Source organism: Urocampus carinirostris, chromosome 4 (assembly GCF_059441175.1).
Source record: "Urocampus carinirostris isolate Australia breed hairy pipefish chromosome 4, RoL_Ucar_1.0, whole genome shotgun sequence".
NCBI lineage: Eukaryota > Metazoa > Chordata > Actinopteri > Syngnathiformes > Syngnathidae > Urocampus > Urocampus carinirostris.
The window spans coordinates 9963470-9985227 of NC_142352.1; the positions used below are offsets into that span (position 1 = coordinate 9963470).

At 39.8% G+C, this 21758-nt stretch overlaps 1 protein-coding gene across 1 annotated transcript in view; it reads right to left on the reverse strand.

The window, feature by feature from the left end:
* myo9aa (myosin IXAa) overlaps positions 1 to 21758 on the reverse strand; it is a 123487-nt gene that overhangs the window by 32049 nt on the left and 69680 nt on the right. The window contains exons 14-22 of the mRNA XM_088333611.1: positions 19873 to 20068; positions 17182 to 17301; positions 14490 to 14534; positions 13991 to 14066; positions 12741 to 12881; positions 10683 to 10722; positions 10480 to 10602; positions 7294 to 7374; positions 6980 to 7090 (exon numbers count right to left, since the gene is read on the reverse strand). Of these exons, the coding sequence (XP_088189737.1) occupies positions 6980 to 7090; positions 7294 to 7374; positions 10480 to 10602; positions 10683 to 10722; positions 12741 to 12881; positions 13991 to 14066; positions 14490 to 14534; positions 17182 to 17301; positions 19873 to 20068 (933 nt within the window). The remainder of the gene's footprint in view (positions 1 to 6979; positions 7091 to 7293; positions 7375 to 10479; positions 10603 to 10682; positions 10723 to 12740; positions 12882 to 13990; positions 14067 to 14489; positions 14535 to 17181; positions 17302 to 19872; positions 20069 to 21758) is intronic.

The following is a 21758-nucleotide window of genomic DNA, read 5'->3' on the forward strand; positions in this document are numbered from 1 at the left end:
TCAGTAATCATAACATAAGTTGTCTCTTTCTCGCTGGATAAATTGATATGGTCTTATTTTCGGTCGGCCTTGATTATTCCATCCCCCCAAAAAAATAAAAAAAATAATATAAAGACAAGGTCAATCACACCCAGCTGATTTTTAAAATATATCTGTGGAACTATGATTGTTCTTACTTCTGATGTGATGGTGATAGAAATTAGAGGCAATTTGGGAGGTGTTCAATGAAAGTACGGTCGAGAATGAAATTCTACATCTACAATGTTAGTTAGTACTTTCTATTACACCCCCAAAATCTTCTGACAAGCCAGTAGACTGCAAGCACTTGAAAATGTTTACAATACATTATCCATCCATCCATTATGTGCACCACTTATACTCAGTAGGGTCGCGGGGGTGCTGGAGCCCATCCCAGCTATCTTCGGGCAGTGGGCAGGGCACACCCTGAACTGGTTGCCAGCCAATCGCAGGGCACATAGAGACAGACAACTCACTTGCTCATTCACACCTAAGGACAATTTGGATCGGCCAATTCACCTTAAATGCATGTCTTTGGAATGTGGGAGGAAACCGGAGTGCCCGGAAAAAACCCACGCAAGCACGGGGAGAACATACAAACTCCACACAGGAGGTTCGATCTCATGACCACAGAACTGTGCCGCACACGCGCTAACCACTGCTCCGCCGTGCTGCCCCTACAATACATTATCTAGAGCAGTATTTTAAACCAGTCTGCCGTGGCACACTTATGTCATGAAAGCTTAACTCGTATGCCGCAGGAAATTGTCCAATTTCATCCAATTTGTGACGAGAAATCAATAAAAATTCGCGCTAAAGGTGGAGTGCACTGTTTGAAGTGTCATTAAAAAGTTGCAAGTATTTTGTGTTAACAATGCTCAACTGAATTCGAAGAGCCCTTACGCATTATTTTCCACCGCATCCATCTGCTTTTATCTTACTTTTAGCAGGGCTGCTTAGGGCGGAGGACATTAGTTTCGATGAATGGGCCCTGCGGGAAGTGCAGAAGAGTGAGGTCATGCTCATCTCTGCAGGGTTATTTTGTTTTTATTGGTAGGTGTAGGCAGCACGGCAGCTGAGTGGTTAGCGCATCCACGGCAACGTTATGAGGTCATACGATCGGAGTGGGGAGTTTGCATGTTCTCCCCGTGCTTGCGTGGGTTTCCTCAGGGCACTCTGGTTTCCTCCCACATTCCAAACACATGCATTTTAGGTTAATAGGCCGGGTCAAATTGTCCTTAGGTGTGAATGAGCGAGTGAATTGTCTGTCTGTGTGCCCTACGACTGACTGGCAACCAGTTCAAGGTGTCCCCTGCCCGCTGCCCGAGGACAGCTGAGATGGGCTCCAGCACCCCCGTGACCCTACTGAAGCTAAGCGGTGCAGATAATGGGTGGATGGATGGTAGGTGTAGCATGAAAACGGTAAAAGTAACAAGAGGCATTCTTCAAGTAGAGTCCTAACGCCAACCTGAACTCCAAGAAATATATAAATTAAAAATTATTCAATTATTTAAGTGACTGAGAAATGCACGTACTTGCACATTATGAATGAGCTATGGCTGCAATCATGAGGTAAAGCAAGTAGATGGCGGTAGAGGGTAACAAGGTTCCAAATTACATACAGCTCTTTTAAGTGGGCCTTTGTCGAGTATCTCTGCTATTAAAACAATTTTGGTAACTCATTTTTGGTATGGGCAACCTAGGCAAGCTAGCTCCTGAGCCACTGCTGCTCCAAGTAATAGTTTCCATATAAGACAGTATGATGAGAATATATTTCCATTGTTAATTTAGGGGTTTTCTTGACAATTCAAACACTGAAAATGCAGATGTAGCCTGAAATAAACGTTATTTCCCCCCCCCCCCAGATTAAAAAAAAAAAAGCTGACCAAGACTGAAAGAAGATTTATATAGAAAATATGTTTTAGCTTACATCTGAATAGAAGATTTATTGTATACCCCAGGGGTGCTCACATATGTTCAGCATGCATGCTAGGAGAGAGTGAAAACGATTTACCCACCACAAAAATGCAATTAACTAAATATTGTCAAATGCATTGAAGATTGTAAGGTTTCTAATGACACCAAAAATGACTTCAAAAAAAACAAGATTTAAGGGTACCTCTCTCTCCATTAAAGACAGAAAAATAATTTGCATTATTTCAAAATACTTCTCAATGCACGGTGAATTAATCAATTAAGTTTAATTAAAAGTGTGAAATACAATAGTCATATAGTTAGAACTGTTTCCATTGCTAATGTTTTTGTTCACAGATGCTATTGTAATCAATAATAAGTAACACTGTACTATCCATACATGCTTAATAATTTAAATATGAGTAGTAATTCAGTTACTTTCTTTTCAATGGTAAGGAATGTTGATAAGCTTTGTCATACATTTTACGATATATATATGAAAATTTATATACTGAATTAAATTTCATTAGAACTTTTAATGATAAAGTACTCCATCCATCCATTATCTGCGCCGCTTATCCTCAGTAGCGTCGCGGGGGTGCTGGAGCCCATCCCAAACATCTTCTGGCAGTGGGCAGGGGACACCCTGAACTGGTTGCCAGCCAATCGCAGGGCACACAGACAGACAACTCACTCGCTCATTCACACCTGACATGCATGTTTTTGGAATGAGGGAGGAAACCGGAGTTCATTCAATGGAAATTCTGTGTTTTTATTTAAAGAGCTATAGTTGTTATTTTGTCATATATTCTCAGTCGGTAAGAAAATTGTCTCGAAGGTAAATATGATCTTTTGGGGAATTTATGAAAGGCATAACTACTTGGCAGATTTTCACTTTTCGTGGGGGTTTCTTGTCCCCATTGACCGCGATAACCAAGGGATTACAGCATTTCCAGATGGACAAAAGAGGATTAATCTTCAAACACCCAATTTTGACTTTGTTCTACTGACTGTTCTTTTCCTCAAATTTTGGGGGCCATGACAGCCTGGGCACTGACTCATATCCAAAACCACAACATTGCAGCAGATGAATAATTGCCAATAAGCCACCAAAATGCTGGATTGACATCAACCTATCGCATTTAAACGGCAAACGCTAATTTGTTTTTCAGCAAAATCAGCAGACAAATACTTTGAGGATTCACCACCCTTGACGTGGAAAACTGTGTGTGAAATATCCTTCAAGCTTTGGGGATTTTAAACGGGGAGATTGATGACACATCTGAGATCTGGCCAACACATGCACAGAGGCCAACACTGAGGGGAGAAAAATGTTAATATGTTACACAGATGCACGACATTTACTGACTAAACTTTATGGCCCGTTGAGGGTTTTCTACTTCTGGAATTGGGGAGACCCGAAGACTTTCTTAAGATCAGGGGTCAGCAACTATTTAGAGTTGCGGGTCGCATTGGGTTAAACCATTTGGGTGAAAAGAGGTAAAAAAAAAGGAGCAACGATTCTATAATGCACGATCTCAGATCAGACCGAGCTCCAGGAAAAGGAAAAAAATTGCCAAGGGATTTTTTTCATTCATGCAGACATCATGTTATAATTTCTTTATATTTGTATTATCGAATTGGTTTTGATGCCCTGCGACTGGCTGGCAACCAGTTCAGGGTGTCCGCTGCCCACTGCCTGAAGAAAGCTGGGATGGGCTCCAGCACCCCCGCGACCCTACTGAGGATAAGAGGTGCGGATAATGGATGGATGGATGGAAAATTGGTTTTGAAACACTCACAGTTAAAGCAAAATAATATATAAGGTCCCCTTTTTAAGCACAAAATTATGTATTTAGGTTTGTGTTTTGTAGTTGTATTTTATTTTAGTAATCATGTAGTATTTCTGCATTTGATTTGTGTGGTATTTTTGTCGTATTACTGCATTTTATTTTTGTCGTATTTCTGCAGTATTATATCTGTAGTATTATCATAGTATTCTTTTGTAAAATGTCTGTAGTATTTCCATAGTAGATTTTTTTCAGTATGTCTAGTGTTTTTGTAGTATTACTGTAGATGTATTTATGTATAATTTCTGTCGTAATATTTATTTTGTGGTATTTTTGTATTATAGTATTACTGTAGTGTTTTTGTAAGTATTTCGGTATTTTTGGAGCAGTATGTATTCATTATTTCTATTCTACTTTCATACTAGCATTTTTTAGTAGCAGTTGGATTTTCTTAGTATTTATGTTGTAATATTTATGGCTAGAGTCATAAAATTCTGACTCACAACACGTGGTAAGCTTTCTCTCCTGGCTTTGATCTCTTTGATCTCCGGCAAAACTAAGATAAAATGCGACAGAAAAAAAATGAAAATAAATCCAAACAGCTTGCCAACATCATTTTTGCCGTTCCATGTATTCTGTTACTCCCCAAGCCTGCACAAAATTTAGTCATTTTATTCATATTTAGTTTCTTTTGTCTTTTATTAGCATATTTGGTATTGGAGTATTCCAAAAGTAATTGAAAGTAATCAAGTTAAAGTAACCCTACCCATCCCTGGGCAAGGCACAGTGACATTATTTTGTTGTTGATTCATTGTTTTTGTCCTGTTTTTATTTTAATGTTCGAAATAAAGTTTTCATTCATTCACACAACAGTCTAAAAGAGGCGGTTGTACGGGCGGTTAGAATCCTTGAAATGCTGGAATTTTTTTGTGGTGCAAAGTGCTTGTAAATGCTTGAAATTGTTGCCATGTTTCACATCAAGTCTGCTTAAATATGACCCCGACACTGCTCTCTGGTGGCTTTCCTGTATCATTAAATTGCTTCTTCTCTTGTGATTAATAGCAGCTGGCATTAGTTGGCATATTTATTTGTATTAATTATTTTATTTGAATGGCAACATTTGTATCTTCATTACGATTTTTGAGAAGGGACTGCACAATACACAAAGAGGTAAGTATTAGTTTCAGGAGCGAGCAGCAGCAAGTCAACTGCAGGAGAGAGAGTGGGAAAGGTGAGAGGAGAGAGAGTGGGAAAGGTGAGATGGCACAACATTCATTTGGACAGGTAACTTAAAATTAGTTTTACCTGGTTATATCAGTATCAGAAATTATTTTCCCCCCATTTTATTAACACTCCACTTATTGAAACATGAATATTTTGTTTGTTTGTTTGTTTGTACATGATTCAATTGTTTGTTTGTTTGTACATGATTCAAATTGAATCTTTTCTTCCGGCGCCGTCACGAATGGCAGCCACTCCAGCAGCTCCCGTGTTATTTTCGATTGTTCTCGATTGTTCTCAGCTCAGGGATGCTGCTGGAAATGTGAATTTCCCTTCGGGGATGAACAAAGTATCTATCTATCTATCTATGTGGCCCATAGGCCATTGTTTGCCCACCCCTGTTGAAAATGTACTGTTTTATAAAACCTTGACGATACAAATTTCTCTATTCAGTGATGTGAACTATTGTATCCAAATACATAACTGATCACACTTCCATCCAGAGAATTGCTTTTAGTTTAAAACACAGCATGTCGTCTTGAAATAGGACTGCTACACAGCAAGACAAAAGAACAGAAAAATACTTTTTCATGTTGATTGTGTCACATTGTTCTTAAAGTTCAATGGCAGGTCACACCACTATGACGTCACACTGTTCAAATAACAAAAAAATCCAACCTTTTAGCATACCCTGCAAACCAGATTAGACCTTACTAGTGGCGGTTCAAGTGTGAGGCATAGGTCAGGTACAGAAAACAAAACAATTGGTAAATTGTATATTGGTTAAACTGACATGTCTGTTATAATACAACACAAGCAAAATGGGACGGGTGTTGCTAGGTCGGTAAGAGATTGGATTCAGCTGCTTGGAGTGGTCAGTGGTCCAGAGCTGCAGTACCCAATTTTGCCGCAAGAGGGCGGTATACAGCTCACAAAAACAAACCACACGAAAGTAGATGTTTATCAATTTTGGGGTTCTTATTGGGGATGCCTTGATGCACAACCTAGCTAGACAAGACAAGGCATGAAAAGGGTCAGGGATTAAAAAGGTGGAGGAAATATGGTGTTTATTGGTGTATAATAACGCACACCCCAAATATGTAATCAAGAATAGGTATAAAATTGTGTGCGACTTTCTCAGCTCAAACCAAGCATTGAAAGTGACAAACTTTGAATACATGCGGCCGTGATTCAATGAACTTATTGACAACTATGAACACAATATCAACAAGCTTTCAATACATTTATTTTATATCCTTCAAAGACCGAATCTTCATCAGATACACTAAAGCAACTGTGTCCCTCGTTGTGCTTTTGTTTGCGTTCATTTATATTTTTCAGACCAACTTTCTGTTTTCTCTATCATCTAACATTCACCTCTGGTACCTTGAATAAAAATAGTGAGATAATGCAATAACATCTAATGCATGTTACGCCTAAATACAGTACTCCTGCCCTTGCGGACTACACTGATTTTAATTCAAACGCACCACCTTAAAACGTCCGATTCTCTCTTGGGAAATCTCACAATACTCCCCTAACCACCTCAAAACATTTTCTCCTTGGATCTACACAATTCACGTAGGTCACCCCTTTTTTTTACTTGAAAATGATGAATTTCTGCCAGAGGTAAGAGATTTTCATGCCTACAAGACACTCATGGAGGGCTAAAGTAAAACTGTAAATTTCCAGGAAAATTGGCTGTTTCGGGGCCTATGAGTAACATACAAACACACATAAATACAGTTTGGATTAAATAGACAGGTAAACATTTTAGGAAAATATAACAAACAATGCAATCAAATGAAAAAGAAGAGTTTTAGTACTACAATTTAGAATTTAATTTCTTTTTCTCCCCCCATTTACACATACCCTGAGCGAGACACTCTTAGAAATACCAAGTGGCCCTCGAGGACAATCATTATTTTCCAGAAATTGGTCATTTTCACAAAGCCACAGTGTTGGCTGGTCCTACTTGAAACACTAATTAGAGAAGTGCACATTGAGTTCACATGTTGAAGCTGCAGTGACATTACCTTAAAGCTGTACTTGATGTTGTAGCCCGATTGCCGGATGCGCACAGTCTCCAGCATGCCCGTGTAACGCAACTGCCTCAGCACCAGGTTGTCATTAAACCGCAGGGGCAGCTGACAAGACAACATAGAAGTTAGAATAAAGGAAACATGTGGAGAATGACACAAGAGCGAACAACAGGCGGCAGCGGAGGGTGAAATAGAGAAGAACAGGAAATTATCTACAGCTCAAGAACACTTGGAGAGAAATAAGAGAAAAAGGTTTTAAGAAAGTGAAAAAAATCGAAGTGCGGTAGTACAAGTTGCTCTTGCCTTACCTTTTCAGCATTGGAACGGATGCACTTGACAAAATAAGGCTCGGACTGACTCAAGGTCTCCATTAGCTTATTGAGAGAGGCCTGCAGACACAAGACAATACATTAAACAGACTAAAAAAAGTATCAATTTGGTGGTTTCTTAGTAGAAGTTGACCAGTGGGTTTAATTGGTGGACAATCACAACTTTATCCTAGGTAACAAAATTGTCCAAAAATGGCAGACCCTTTTCCACCAAGAAGCCCAGCAACATTGAGTTCTTGGTAATAGAAATTAGTCTGCAAAATTCCACATATAACAATAACATTTTCATGTACTCTCGGTCTTGTCAAATCAGTTGTATGACATTAGAGGTAAAAAAAAGTGCACTACCCCTACAGTCCAGCAAGTGGCACTACGAACAATGACAAGTGAGGACGATGACATCGAGGAAGAGCAAGGAATAAGCCCGCCTCATGCATGTGACAGGTTTTGCCACAACGTGGGAAAACTGCAGCTTTAATTTCTGATCAAATACTTTTCAAAGAAATGACAAATCAGCCTGAAGTCAAAAGGACTTTTACATATACTCACAGCAGCGTTTGCAAATGAGGTGGATCTCTGAATAGAGACGGACAATAAAGAGACACCATGTTGCGCTAAAATAAGTTACTAAGTTTAAGATGTGATACAAAGCGAAAAATGAAACTAAGAAGCGTTCTTCAGAAACATTTTGTGTTTTTTGGGGGCTTTAAGTTGAAAAGTGTAGCAAAATAATACTTTTCTGCATTACTTCTAGTTCTACCAACTGAACATAAATAAAGACAATGGCTGAAAGTACTGTTGCATGTCCAACCATGTTAAAGGATTAACTAGGCAATGCCCTAAATTTCTAAAAGTATTGTATGATGTATAAACAACTACATCTTGTAATAGTTCAGACAGATGTTAAGTTTATGTACTTTATTTTGTCAAAGTTATTGGCACATGGTCCCCATGCATTGTATTTTACTGTTGCAGTTTTCATCATCCAGAGAAGAAGGTTAAAGCTTCAATAACACGTCCTTTTTGGTACTGGTGTTGTATCAATAAATGGTAAATTAGGATCGACCTGTCCAAGTTTTATCTTTTTTTTTTTTTTTTTTTAAATGTTCCGTTATATATTCTGATTATCAATCCTTAATACTTTGCAACAACGGGTTTCCTTGCGATTAGTCGTGTTTTTGTGTTTCAAGTTGTGAGAAATGGGGCAGGCAACTTTTTAAAATCTTTTATCTTGTAATACGCATCTCCTGTTTCAATCTATCCATCCATTCATTTACCGCACCCTTAATCTCACAAGGGTCGCGGGCGGTGCTGTAGCCCATCCAAGCTAGATTCGGGCAGTGGGCAGGGGACACCCTGAACCCTAAATGAATAACCATTCACACGCTGATTCGTACCTAGAGACAGTTTGGACCTGCCGATTGACGTGCCATTCTTTGGAATGTGGGAGGAAACCAGAGTTCCCAGTGGAAACCAACGCAGACACGGGGAAAACATGCAAACTCCGCACAGGGAGGCCGGTAGCTGGGACCTCTGAACTGTGAGGCAGACGTGTTAACCACTCATCCCCCATGCTGTTTTTTAAATCTTGCCAAAAATTATTACGTGGTATATGATCGTCCGTGTCAGCTGCAGGACGAAATCATTCTCTGCCTCCTCCATGGGAGATTAAAGCAATCAGGGCAACACAGGATGTGGGAAATGAAGTCATCCACACATAAGGGCAGCAGCTCTCATTGCAGCGCCACCAACAACCATATTGCACGCAAAGAAAACAGACCATCTGCAAATGTTAGTGCTTGCTTTCCTGCACTGTCCAATGAAAACTATTAAGTCGGGATCCCCTGAGGTTTTACGAATGCGCTTTTGACAAAACAATTCCAGTAAGGTGAACGTCAGGCTTAAAAGCCCGGAACGGTCATTGAGAAATGAATCTGCCATGCAGTAAAACGTCAAAACACGGGTGAGGGATTTGTTATATTTTATGCTGCAATGCGGTCGTGGGCACTTAGTGACACTAATATCCAATTCCACTGCTCCTTTGTGGTAAGGTCAAGTGATTTCTGTCAAGATGTAGTAAAGCCACAAAGTTGATGTGATTCATCTGAGTCTTTAGAGGGACAGTGTGTGTTATTTGACCACTAGAGTCTGCTGTATTTCGTAGTGCAAATAAAAACGATTGCTGAGAACAGTGTTTGTACACCTTTTTCACGGGCGAATTCAAGAAGTAAATGGAAGGAGACCACGAGGAAGGTCGCGGTTGACGTGGATGGATGAGCGCACTGCAGGAAAGAGGTCTAAATCTAGTGGAAGCTAGAGCTGTTGTTGGTGATAGGAATGAGTGGAGAAATGTCGTAAAAGGATAGTGGGATGTTTGGACACATTCCAAGGGATGGGCAGGGCACCCGTATGATGCGGCAGGGGTAAACCAGTGAAAGCTGTCGGGCCCTGCTGTTGAACAGAAGAGTGTGTTGCGTCACCCTGACCCGAGTGACATGGCCGCTTTCTTGTGTCCCGTTTCATCCGGAGGGACGAAAGAATGACCAACTTGGGTGCCGAAATGCATTTGGCATTTGGGTTGGCCATGGTCCAAAATTTTTTGTGTGTGTTTTTTTTTTTACTATTTTTTTCCCTTTTTATTTTCTTTGTTATTGTATGTGTTTGTCTTGCTGTCAGTCACCCCATCTTGAGGGATATGACCAAGGCAGATAGAGATAGAAACAGAGAGAGAGAGAGAGAGAGAGACAGAGAGACAGAGAGAGAGAGAGAGTGAGTGATAGACAGATAGATGTCTAGATAGATAGATACTTTATTCATCCCCGTAGGGAAATTCACTCTATGTGAAATTTATGTGAAATGAATGCACATTTTTAGACCTACAAAAAAATACACATTTCCATGATAGTTTATTCATTTTTATTTATTATTCAAATCATTTTTTTAAAAATAAATTAAGTTGTTTTATTTACCTCTATGAGGTGCTAAATAATACACACTGACCCTTTCATGTAAGCATGTGTCAAAGGCATAGCAGACAGTCACACTCTTTTTTTTAACATGCATCTCTGGAGTTTTCATATTCATTGTGAGCGGAATGAGACAGGGCAGTGTCGTAAAACTGCACTTAAATGCTGCTGTGTGAAGGTGTTTGTGCATGTGTCTGACCTGGAATTGTGCACTGATACTGGGTGGTTTCTTCTTCTTGTGGAGGTGAAGCAGTGACTTTGTAATGCGGTCATGAAGCGTCAGGTTGCTGAGGTACTTCAGAGACTTGACATTCAATAAGTGCTAAAGGGTAAAGAGTGGAAATCAATGGAAAACTCATGATCATTCATTTAGCATTTTAAAAAAGAGTTTATTTTGGTTACCTTTGGAAGAACTGGCTTTTCTTTGTAGTTTTTGTTCCTCCTGTTTGTAAGATAAAGGATAAAAAGGGAGATGTATTTATATTAATTCCCTTTTCATGCAAATTAAATCCACTTCATACACTACTTTGATTATTGGGGAAGCAAGTGAGCTCCATCCTGTTAATTTGGAGGAGAATGGGCATCATGGATTTATCATTGACCAACTGCAAAGCACGCATAGATGAACAACTTCTGACTTCAAAATCAGGGCTGCAACTAACGATTATTTCAATAATCAATGAATAATTCAATTATTTTTTCCGATTAATCAATGAATCTTTTGAATTTCCCTCACTTTATTCAAAAATTGCAGTTTTGCACAGAAAAAAAGTGCTGAAAACAATAGCTAAGAGCTGCTTTTTGTTACCATTTAAGGCAAAGGACACAAAGTTTGATATGCATTTCTAAAATAACAACTTAGTCTTGTTCCACGGACAGACTGAGGAGATCATTTCTTCCTCATTCCATGAGGCTCTTTAACTCCGCCCGGGGGAGTAAAAGCCCACATTAAACCCCACCCCCATATTTGCATATTACCCTATTTTTATTACAGTGTGTATATCTAAATACTCTATAGAAAAACGTTATATTGGATATTTTTGTATTCTATATCTTTATTTTATTATTTAATTTTTCAACACAAGGATACTGCTGGAAGTGTAAATTATAAAGTATATATCAATCTATCTATCTCTATCATTTTGTTACTCTGTTATTACCAGGTTAAGTATTCAAAGTAAGGTTAAATAGTCTCAGTCAAAAGCAAAAAAAAAAAAGAAAAAGGCATATAAAATCACAATGACCCAGCACTGGTAAGCTATTTCCAGATTGGGTGAGCGAGCACTTCAGCTGTCCTTAAGGGGCACCCACGTTCTCACAAGTACCACGTTGGAGGCCCTCATTTTATAACATAAAAAAACAAGAAGTATTTGTCAAATAGCGTAACAATAAACAAAAATACATAGAAATTTATGCTACACGCCAGCTAAAATGGAAGATACTTTTGTTTATAAAGTGCCAAAAAAGGGGTATCATCAAAGGAGACAGCAAGCGCTTTGTCAGATCCAGAGGGCCTCATGCATTTTTTTATCCTTTTCAAATGTTTATCTTTTAAATTTGTTTTCCTTGCACTGACAGAAGAAGCCCTCCAATTTCTTCACACTTATATAAACACCATAAAGGCCATCCATTCATGTATACATCAAATAAGTTCTTCGCCCGACCCAAAGTAGGTCACACAACAAAATGTGGTCTCGAGTCGCCCTCTACAAAATCAAAGTGCTACTACAAGCATCCACTTAATATCACAACGAAATTAAATGCACTCATATATGCATTGATTTAACGTCCTGAGTGACGCATAAATTGTGTGACCCAATAAATGGAAATAAAAATGGTCTGCATTTATATAGCGCTTTTCCAGTCAATGAAGACCTCCCAAAGCGCTTTACAATGTGCTTCACACTTTTCCCTTTTACACACTAACTAACCGATAGCAGCAACAGCCATGCAAGGCAACTACCTGCTATCGGGGGCATTAGGGATTCAGTGTCTTGCCCAAGGACACTTCGACATATAACACGGAGGAGCCGGGAATCGAACCTGCGACCTCTTGATCCCAAACGAGCGCTCTTCCTGTCACAATATGTTCAACCCTTTTAGTAACAATGATAATAAAGGTATATTCTATTCAATTCAATTCTATTCTACCTCCTGACCTAATGCCGCCCCAATCGATATGATTTGTTGGCAACACTTTTAAAAAGCTATCGTAATTAATTTTATCGGTTCATTGTTACAGCCCCATTCAATATTCACTCCTTATTACACTTCTCTCCTCAATATAGCTACAATGCTTAAACAAAATGAATACATTGACACAGACGGTTTAGGATTGAGAGCCCTGAACCTCAAAACTTGTGAGGCGAGTTCTAGTCTACAATCCTGGACGATAAGGCAAAAGCAGTCATAAAATAAAATGATTGAAAATAAATTCTCCAAAAAATAGGGTGCTCTCACATGAGAATGTCATGGGCTCGCTCCAAAAGTTTACTGCTGGCAGGGTTGACAAAGATACCATCGTCTTCTGTAGTGGAGCTGTTGGATGATGAGCGGCGTTGTCGACCCACACGCCTGTTCCAACCGAGGCTTGGGGAACTGCTTTGGTAAATCACACATGACAGAATCAGAATAACTAACATATTCGTTCCTCATTTGATCAGTGCCTTGGTGTATTTTTCAGGTACTTTTGTGATTTAACTTCGGAAACAAAGTTATCATGGTGATGCAGGGTCTCAGTCAGTGTCTGAAACTCATGACAAAAAGTTACCGTGCACCAGGGTAGGCAACTTTTCAGAGTTGTCTGCCCCAGCCATAAAGTTGCCTGCCCCATTTTTCACAACTTGAAACACAAGACGACTAATCGCAAGGAAACCCGTTGTTGCAAAGTATTAAGGATTGATAATCAAAATATATAACAGAACATTTTAAAATTATGTTTATTATTAATCTACTTGTGCCCTGCGACTGGCTGGTAACCAGCTCAGGGTGTCCCCTGCCCACTCCCCGAAGATAGACGGGATGGGCTCCAGCACCCCCGTGACCCTACTGCGGATAAGCGGTGCAGATAATGGATGGATGGATAAATCTACTTATAAAATTCATTGCATGTATATGACATCACTGTTTTCCATCTGCCATCCGTATGTACCTGTATTTACTCATCTTCATTCATGCAATGTTTGCGTTGCGTCGTCTGCTACAAGCCACGTGAACTCCTCTTTCCGCGATGCTTTTACTGTACGTTTACGTTTTGGAGCGTCATACATTTTGTTAGCTTCTTTTGAATATTTCTTCTGGGGCTGAGGTTTTGGCTTGATTCCTAACCACTTATCCATTTTTTCTTGTGTTCTCTGTGCGTCTACTTTGGAAAATGATAAGCAAATGCACGACCTTATAAGGCTCGGGAAAGCCCAGAAGCACGAAGTTATTTGGTGCAGGCTTCTGATTGGCTGCCGAGTATGCAAATTGCCAAGCAAACCGAAATTCTGAAATTTCCAAAACGAAAGAAGATTTCAAAATCAGGATAAAGCAAACGTTTGATTTTTAAAAAAAAATCTTGTTTTTTATTTTCTTGAAAATGTTGTCGGCCACCCGGGCGGAGATGTTTTGTAAGTTGTACGCCCGACGTAAAAGATGCACGCCCCAGGCATCCGGGCAGACGTTATTTCAGACACTGGTCTCAGTCTGAGTCATCTTCAGCCTCTTACCGTGGACATCGTTCATTGATGGTGTTGCTCCCTTGATGATCAGACAGAGGTAAACGAGGATTTTTCCTGCTCACACCTGTATATCAACAGAGATCAGTGTGTAAGAGGCACGTGGCTTCCATTCGAAATCTAAACTCAAAATCATTCGTCAAAATAACAGTACTCCAGTGTTATTGCAGTGTGTTATAGGCCTCTTTAGTGTGAGGTCATTATAGATAAAAATAAAGGTTTGTGAAGGTTAAAATGTGTTACTTTTGTTAGTGTCAAATTAGAAGGAGGGCATTTAGTCACAATGCTTTGGATTTTCTGTTTCACGTTCTTCCTCGTACAACATTGTGCTTTCGTGTGGTAATATTGATTCCTTTGTTAGCGTAAAGCAATAATTAACTTGTCATATCTAAAGGAAGTTATGCATTTTATATGGCAATAGAAATGATGGGAATATCAGGAGCTAGCTAAGAGATTGTTTTAATAAATGTCTTATGACAGTACTGTATACCGTTTTCAGTCTCATCGATTTGTAAAGTTTCACTCTCATCGGGAGCTGCAGGACAGCACAAAACAAAGGACAATTATACATTTGAGCATCATGAGAAAATACCCTTGAAAGTGGTCATCGAAACCTTACAGGTTGAGGTGCAAAGCATTGAATGTAAGAAAAACATGAGAAAGAAGAATAATACACACATACAATTACCAAATAAACTGTTATAACGGGAAATGTATTACAAGAGCTGTATCAAATATGACTTAAAAGAAGATATCCCTGATCAGTCCGACAAAAATTGTCAGAAATGTATGCTTTTGTCCGTTGTGTCTAAAACAGTGTACTGCACAATGAATCAAGTAAAAGATGTATTTAAATAACAAAATAAAAACGATAAACAATGGATATAGCTTTTATCATCTATTACAATTGTTAAATATTTTGCAGAAAGTCTGAACCAAACCCCAATTACTTAAGGCTCTGTGTCCTACTACACCAAATATACAATAGTATGATTCCAATTGAAAAACAGAGTTTCCTTTGTATGACAATGTATTTCAGAGGTTGGGAACCTATGGCTCGTGAGCCATTTATGACTCTTTTCATAAGTACAGACGCCCCCTCTACTTCCGACCATTCGACTTACGTAAAACGGTAGATACGAACATTTTTTCCGGGCTGTTGAAAAATATCCGGACATTGCTGTAAGTTAGATTTTGTATTGTGTGCACCTTTTTCCAGGTACAGGACATTACTGTAGTGCTTTTTTCCACTGCTACCGACGTGTGGTGGCGCTGTGAGAGATCACCCAGCATCCACCCCGAAGAAAAAAAATCTGGCTTCTACTTCCTAGTTTGTGTGTAAACATATAGTACTACGTGTACTGTATCTTGAGCGGGCTAAGAACGTTGACATTTTTATTAATATCTCGTGCATCCATTCAATATGGTTGGTGTTAAGTGTAAAGAAGAGTCGAGCAGTTTCTTTTGAAATGAAAGTGGAATAAGAAAGCTTGATGCGGTTGACAAAATAATAATAATAATAATAATAATAATAATAATTTCCTTGTATTGTCATTCTGTGTAACAATGTACACAGAACGAAATGTCGATTGCACCTGACCCGTTGTAGCGAGCCGATGCAGCCGCAGCCAACAGAGGGCGCCGCCGACCACTTTTTAAGTCTTAGGAATGACTCGGCCGGGGCGCGAACCACCGACCTCCCAGTCTCAAAGCGGGCGCCTTACCATCTAGGCTACTGAGCTGGAACGCTTTTTTTCGGCCACTTTATCCACAGAATAGGACCTCTTGAAGCGCATCTTCCAAAAGGAAGTTAAACTTTATTTATCTTTATAGAGCATATTATTCTATGAAATGTTTATTTTTTAGAACAAAACGGTTTTTACTGCAGTTTTTACTTCGGTTTACTGTCGAGGTGTCACACCAACAGACCCTATTTTGGTTGTACATCGCTTAAGATTTCTTTCTAAGGAGGCTTATTAAACAATGTATGTTCACTGTTGATACACTTTATGATGAAAACCCACAGAGCAAACTGTAAACACTCAAACACTCTATAGGCGAAGCTATACACATGGTGCCTGAACTGCTCCTTCCCCTCGCCCTGAGCAGCCTGCAGCGGATGTAAATACATTGGTATCCTTGTTTGCAGTATTTTGATACATTTTTACAAAATAACTTGGACCTTGTTTTGAAACCATTATTTAGGAAAAAAAACGAACGTCAAAATTAGCCTTAACTCTCTTGAGTAACTGTGGGAGGGAGACACATTTTAAGTGGTATCTTTATATTGATATGGGTCAAAGGCTCTGGCATTATCATTATTTCAAAGACGTAATAAAATAATCAAATGTTACACAATGAAAGAATTCGCTTTTGACTGGAGAGTTGGTATGGTGTTGTTTTTTCCATTTTGTCTAAAAATATATGGTGTGGCTCTCTCAAAAATTAGAAAGGGAAAATAAAATTATAATCATATTTTTGCTTTTATGGCTCTTTGGGTCAAAAAGGTTCCCAACCCCTGATGTATGACATTGTGCAGCTACAAATTTCCTACAGAATATTTGATGCGGCTCTTGTACTGGACGTTGTCATGATGTCTGCGATGCAACCCACCAGTCCTCAACCACCATCACCAGCATGAGTGATTCTGCAACATGAGAGCATTTATTTGCGCCGTGGTGGGGAGGCAATTTGCCCACGAGGACAAATGAGGTCAAACGTGGACACGGAGGTAGTTATAGTTACCCAACTGTGTCCATGTGTTTTAACAAAGCTAAGCAACATGCATCTTTTTGCTCTGCGACTCACATTTGAGAAAAATGACATGCCTGTGAACATCATGCAAAGGGAAGTTTCACATGAGAACAGACTAAATAAATATTCAGCTACAGTACGTAGTGCAAGAGGAAATACAGGGAGAGAGGGGAACGGGAGACCAACAAGCATCTAGTAAACAGAATTAGTGTCTAATACGTCTAACAACAGAAAGCCATGGTTGCAGACAATAGTCACAAAGTTTGTAAATTGTGGTCTTAAAATTTGGGTCTTGTTGTTCTGATTTTCTCAAGCTGCAGTACAAGTGCAGTTATGTTGATGTTGGTTGGCCTCATCCCTTATCCTTCCTGGTGGGCTTTGGGTGGACAGATAGTGTAGGAGGAGGTTCTTTTATATGGCAGCCTTACTGTGCTTCTCCTCTTTGCATCTCTGCAGGATCTCTAAGCTTCTCTGATGCACAGGGTGCTGCAGAAAACTAAAACTATCCACACTTTTCAAAACTGCACAGGGAGCAGCGTCATCATGCCCTTGGAGAAGCAAAACAAGATGAGAAGTAAGGAAATGGACAAACACATGGACGCACAACACGTAGAAAAGATGGAAAGACGAAAGATTAGATGGTCAAGAAAAAGATGCAGTTGTCTACAGGAAGAGGACGTTTTAATATTGGAAATCGCATCTTAGTTGAATGCTAAATTGCCATTCCACAAGACATTCTATAGAAAAAGAGCCACAACGTGCCGTTTTCAGTTTTAGTATCAACAATTTAAAAGGATACAACAAAACTGTACCCCTTTTTAAAGTTATCACTGAATTTCACATAAATATAGTATGTTTGTACGCACATGCTGGATTGCAAACGCATTGTATATACAATATATCAGGGGTGTCAAACTAAATTTGGGTCTTTGAGACTTTGTTCTGAAGCGGGACGTATGAGTTAAGAAAAAATTTAAACTCAAATTCTTTAGCATCTTTTTTCAGTAGTATGTTTTATCATCCAGCTTACATTTGTAACCTACTCCACATGTTATGATCACGGATGACAACGGATATTTTCTAAACACAACACAGTTAATAAAAAACAATGGGGGGGAAAAGGCTTTTACGCTTGACATTTATTATTTTAACAGTGGACTCAATGCAGTTTTACACCTGAACCAAACTCACCGCACCATATTAACCCAACACTGTCCTATGCCAGAGAGAGCGTTTGGTTTGCATTTGTTTAAAAAAAATCATAACATTTGATAGAAAGGACCTAGAGACTCGCTCCTTTTTTGACCTACTCAAAAATGTAAGGCGGGCTAAATTAAATGACCAAACAGGCCATATCTGGTCGGTGGGCCGTATGTTTGACATCCCTGAAGTGTATCATCTCATTAAACCCTGCTTGAATGCCAATACAAGTATTCATCGGAAGAAAAAACTTAGTCAAATAGAAATGTCAATATTTGATTGCTTGACCAGATCTTTAAGGAATTACAAGGATCAGAAAGCATTTGGCAGCAAACACAAATGGTAATAGATGTTCGTCCAACAGCACTGGAAACATCTGCCTTCAACTTTACAATTAACAACATGTTCCTATTTTATATCAAACAAAGTTTCGATGAAGAAAATCAGCAATCATTTTGACAGGAAGTTTTGAGAAAGAACAGCTGGAGTAAATACATGGCAGCCATATGACTACAAAAAAGTGCACAAACTCCAAGAAACAGCAGTTAGGAAAGCCTCATACATGTCATAATGTGACTCATGTCACTGGAAATAAACATTACATACACTTCCGTTCAAAAGTTTGGGCTTGCTTTGACATTTCCTCGTGTTCTAAGGAAAAGCGCCAATTTTTATATGAAATGAAATTATCTGCATTTATATAGCGCTTTTCAAGTCAAGACTTCCCAAAGCGCTTTACAGTGTGCTTCACATTTCCCAATAGCGGCTGTGCAGCCATGTAAGGCGCTAACCTGCTTATTGGGGGTATTAGGGGTTCTCAAAGACACTTCGACATGTAACACGGAGGAGCCGGGAATCGAACCTGCGATCTCTTGATCCCAAGACGAGCTCTCTACCTCCTGAGCCACTGCCGCCTAATACAAAAATAACATGAAACTAATCCGAAACACCCCTTAATACGTTAACATAGTAAATGACTATTTTAACTGCAAAAGTGTGGTTCTCAATGCAATATCTACATAGCTGTATCGAAGCAATAAGTACTCCAGTGTTCTAATAGTACATTGTATTGATAATTGCGTTAATAGGCTAATGGATGATTAGAAACACTATGTGCAAAGATGTAAGCACAGCTGAAAAGAGTTTAGCTGGTTAGAGAAGCTATAAAACTGACGTTTCCTTTAAGCTCGTTCAGTATCCCGAGCATCACATTTGTGGGTGTCATTAAATGTTCAGAATGGCCAGAATAGAAATGTTCGTGTGAAACTTGACAGTATTCTAGTTCTAAAAAATAAAGGCTGTTCTATACGAGAAATCGCCAATAAACTGAAGATCTCCTACAACGCTGAGTACTACTCCCATCTGAGAACAGCATAAACAGACTAGCTAGAGTAAAAAGAGAAGTATAAGGCACAACTAAGCAAGACAACAAGTACATTAGAGTCTTTAGTTTTAGAAATATATGCCATGAAGTTTTTCAATTAGCTGAGTGGCAAAAAAAAAGCAATATCTGAGCCTGGCCAACAAAGGAAGAAATTACGGTAATATGGGCAAAAGAAACGCATCCATTGGACAACTCTTGATAATTGAAAGTGTGAATTTTTCAATGAAAGCACAAAATTGTCCGGTTGACCCCAAACATTTGAACGGTAGTGTAATTACATGAACAATAAGTAGCATTTGTTGCTTTAAATAAGTATATTAAGCGTGGTGGTTTGCTTCCTAAAGATACTATCAATTGCAGACAAAAAAAACCCAATTAGAAACATAGTTCTAGAGGCATCCAAATAGTATAATAGTAGATTTTTCCCTGTATTTAAAAATGATGGTACTTTTGCTATCTGTTTGTTTTCATGCAAAACATTTGCTTCATTTTGTCTTTGAATATCCATCTGGGATAAGAATTCTGTTTGACTCACCAGCCCTCCTGGGCGTGTGCCTCTCCCCAGCTTGCCTGAAAGCTACCAAGGCCCTGAAATAAGCCCTCAATACTGCCCAGCGGAAGGTGGCTGATGGATCGATGCCGATCAGACTGCAAATGAAGGCATTCTTGCTGCTCTTCAGCAGCGCCACGATGTCTGGTCGCATATGGTCAGTGTTCTTCTCCCTGAAATCCTTTGTCAAAAAGAGAGGGGGACAAATGCTTTGTACGAATCAAGGTACGGTATCTTGTCACCAATTGTCAAATCCATGGCTTAATTGTTTTGCAGGATTTGTATTAAAGGAATACTGTTCGGAGCTCAAATAGATGAGTAAAATAGGTACCAGCAATTAATGCATATTTTGCACCACAATGAATAGTATGGTTTTGAGCTAACACTGAATGGTTAGTTTATATAACATCTTTCAAGTACAATCTCAATCGTATTGCAGAGCTCATACTAATTTTCATGGCCAAATTCAAGCACTATTGAAGGACTTTCAAAGATAATTTTCCATTTTCTCCAGTACCGTCAAAAGAGGAAATGAATAGTGCATTTTGTAGATCTACAAATGTGCGTTTGATTTACATGTGCGTTTTTTTATCTTGCGTGTTCATTTATCAAGACATATGACTTTTAGATCTTGAGTAAAACATTCGCGAACATGATAGTGGATCTGAACACTGAGCGAGTTAATATTTTCTAAACAAATTTCTCCCAATATAGGTGTTGGGTAAGCACGACCATACTATGTAGCTTGTATTTTCAGTTGCAGGAGATACAATTTACCACTGGGAGAGACTACCTTAATTTTTGCATGGCCCGTAAATAAATGTCCATGATTGATATGTAATCCTTGCTATACAGTAAGACCTCGGTTATCGCGGTTAATGGGGACCAAAACCACCCGCAATAAGTGAAAATCCGCGAAGTAGCGGCGCACCTTCAAAAAAAAAAAAAAAAATAAATAAAATAAAATCTCATCTCATCTCATTATCTGCACCGCTTATCCTTATTAGGGTCGCAAGCGAGCCCCTAACCCGCGGCGCGGGTACTTTCGGGCGCGATATTTTTTAGACCCAGTTAATGGGGAGCAAAACCACCCGCAAAAAGTGAAAATCTGCGAACTAGCGACGCCCCTTCAAAAAAAAACAAAAACAAAAAAAATCTCATCTCATCTCATTATCTGTACCGCTCATCCTTATTAGGGTCGCGAGCGAGCCCCTAACCCGCGGCGCGGGTACTTTCGGGTGCGATACGCACGACACCGCGACAAGCCAAGCGGGTCGGGCGCTCGGCGCGGAGGCCGGCCTGTCGGAAGCGCAGCAGAATGCGCGTTCACGCGAGGGGGGAAGGATTTTGTACGGGAGTCGGATTTGGGCACAACACCGGCGCCCGGCGTCTCCCGCTCGGGCCGCGATGGCTCTACATGGCGCTACACGGCCCTCGATGGCTCCGGCCGACGGACGGGCGGCCGCGGGGGAAAGGGGTAGGGGGGACCTGTGGGGTTAGGGGGGGCGGTGAAGCGGAAGCCGCACCAAAACCGCGCGCCGGGAAACGAGAACGGCGCGCCGTGCTAGAGTCGTCGGCCGAGGGGGATTCCCGCAAAAAGTGAAAATCTGCAAAGTAGCGACGCCCGTTCAAAAAAAAAAAATTAAAATAAAAAATAATACCATTACAGACCGCGAAGCTCTGAATCCGCAAACGTCGAACCGCGAAGTAGCGAGGTCCCACTGTAATACACACTTCACAGTGCCATGTTTGGGTGTAGCATGTATCTGTCCGCTTGATTAAGACCCATAGTGTGCAATGACGCTTTATAGGATAATTCCATACAAACGAATGCCGGCTGCCGTTAATCACAAGGAGGAAAAATATGCAAG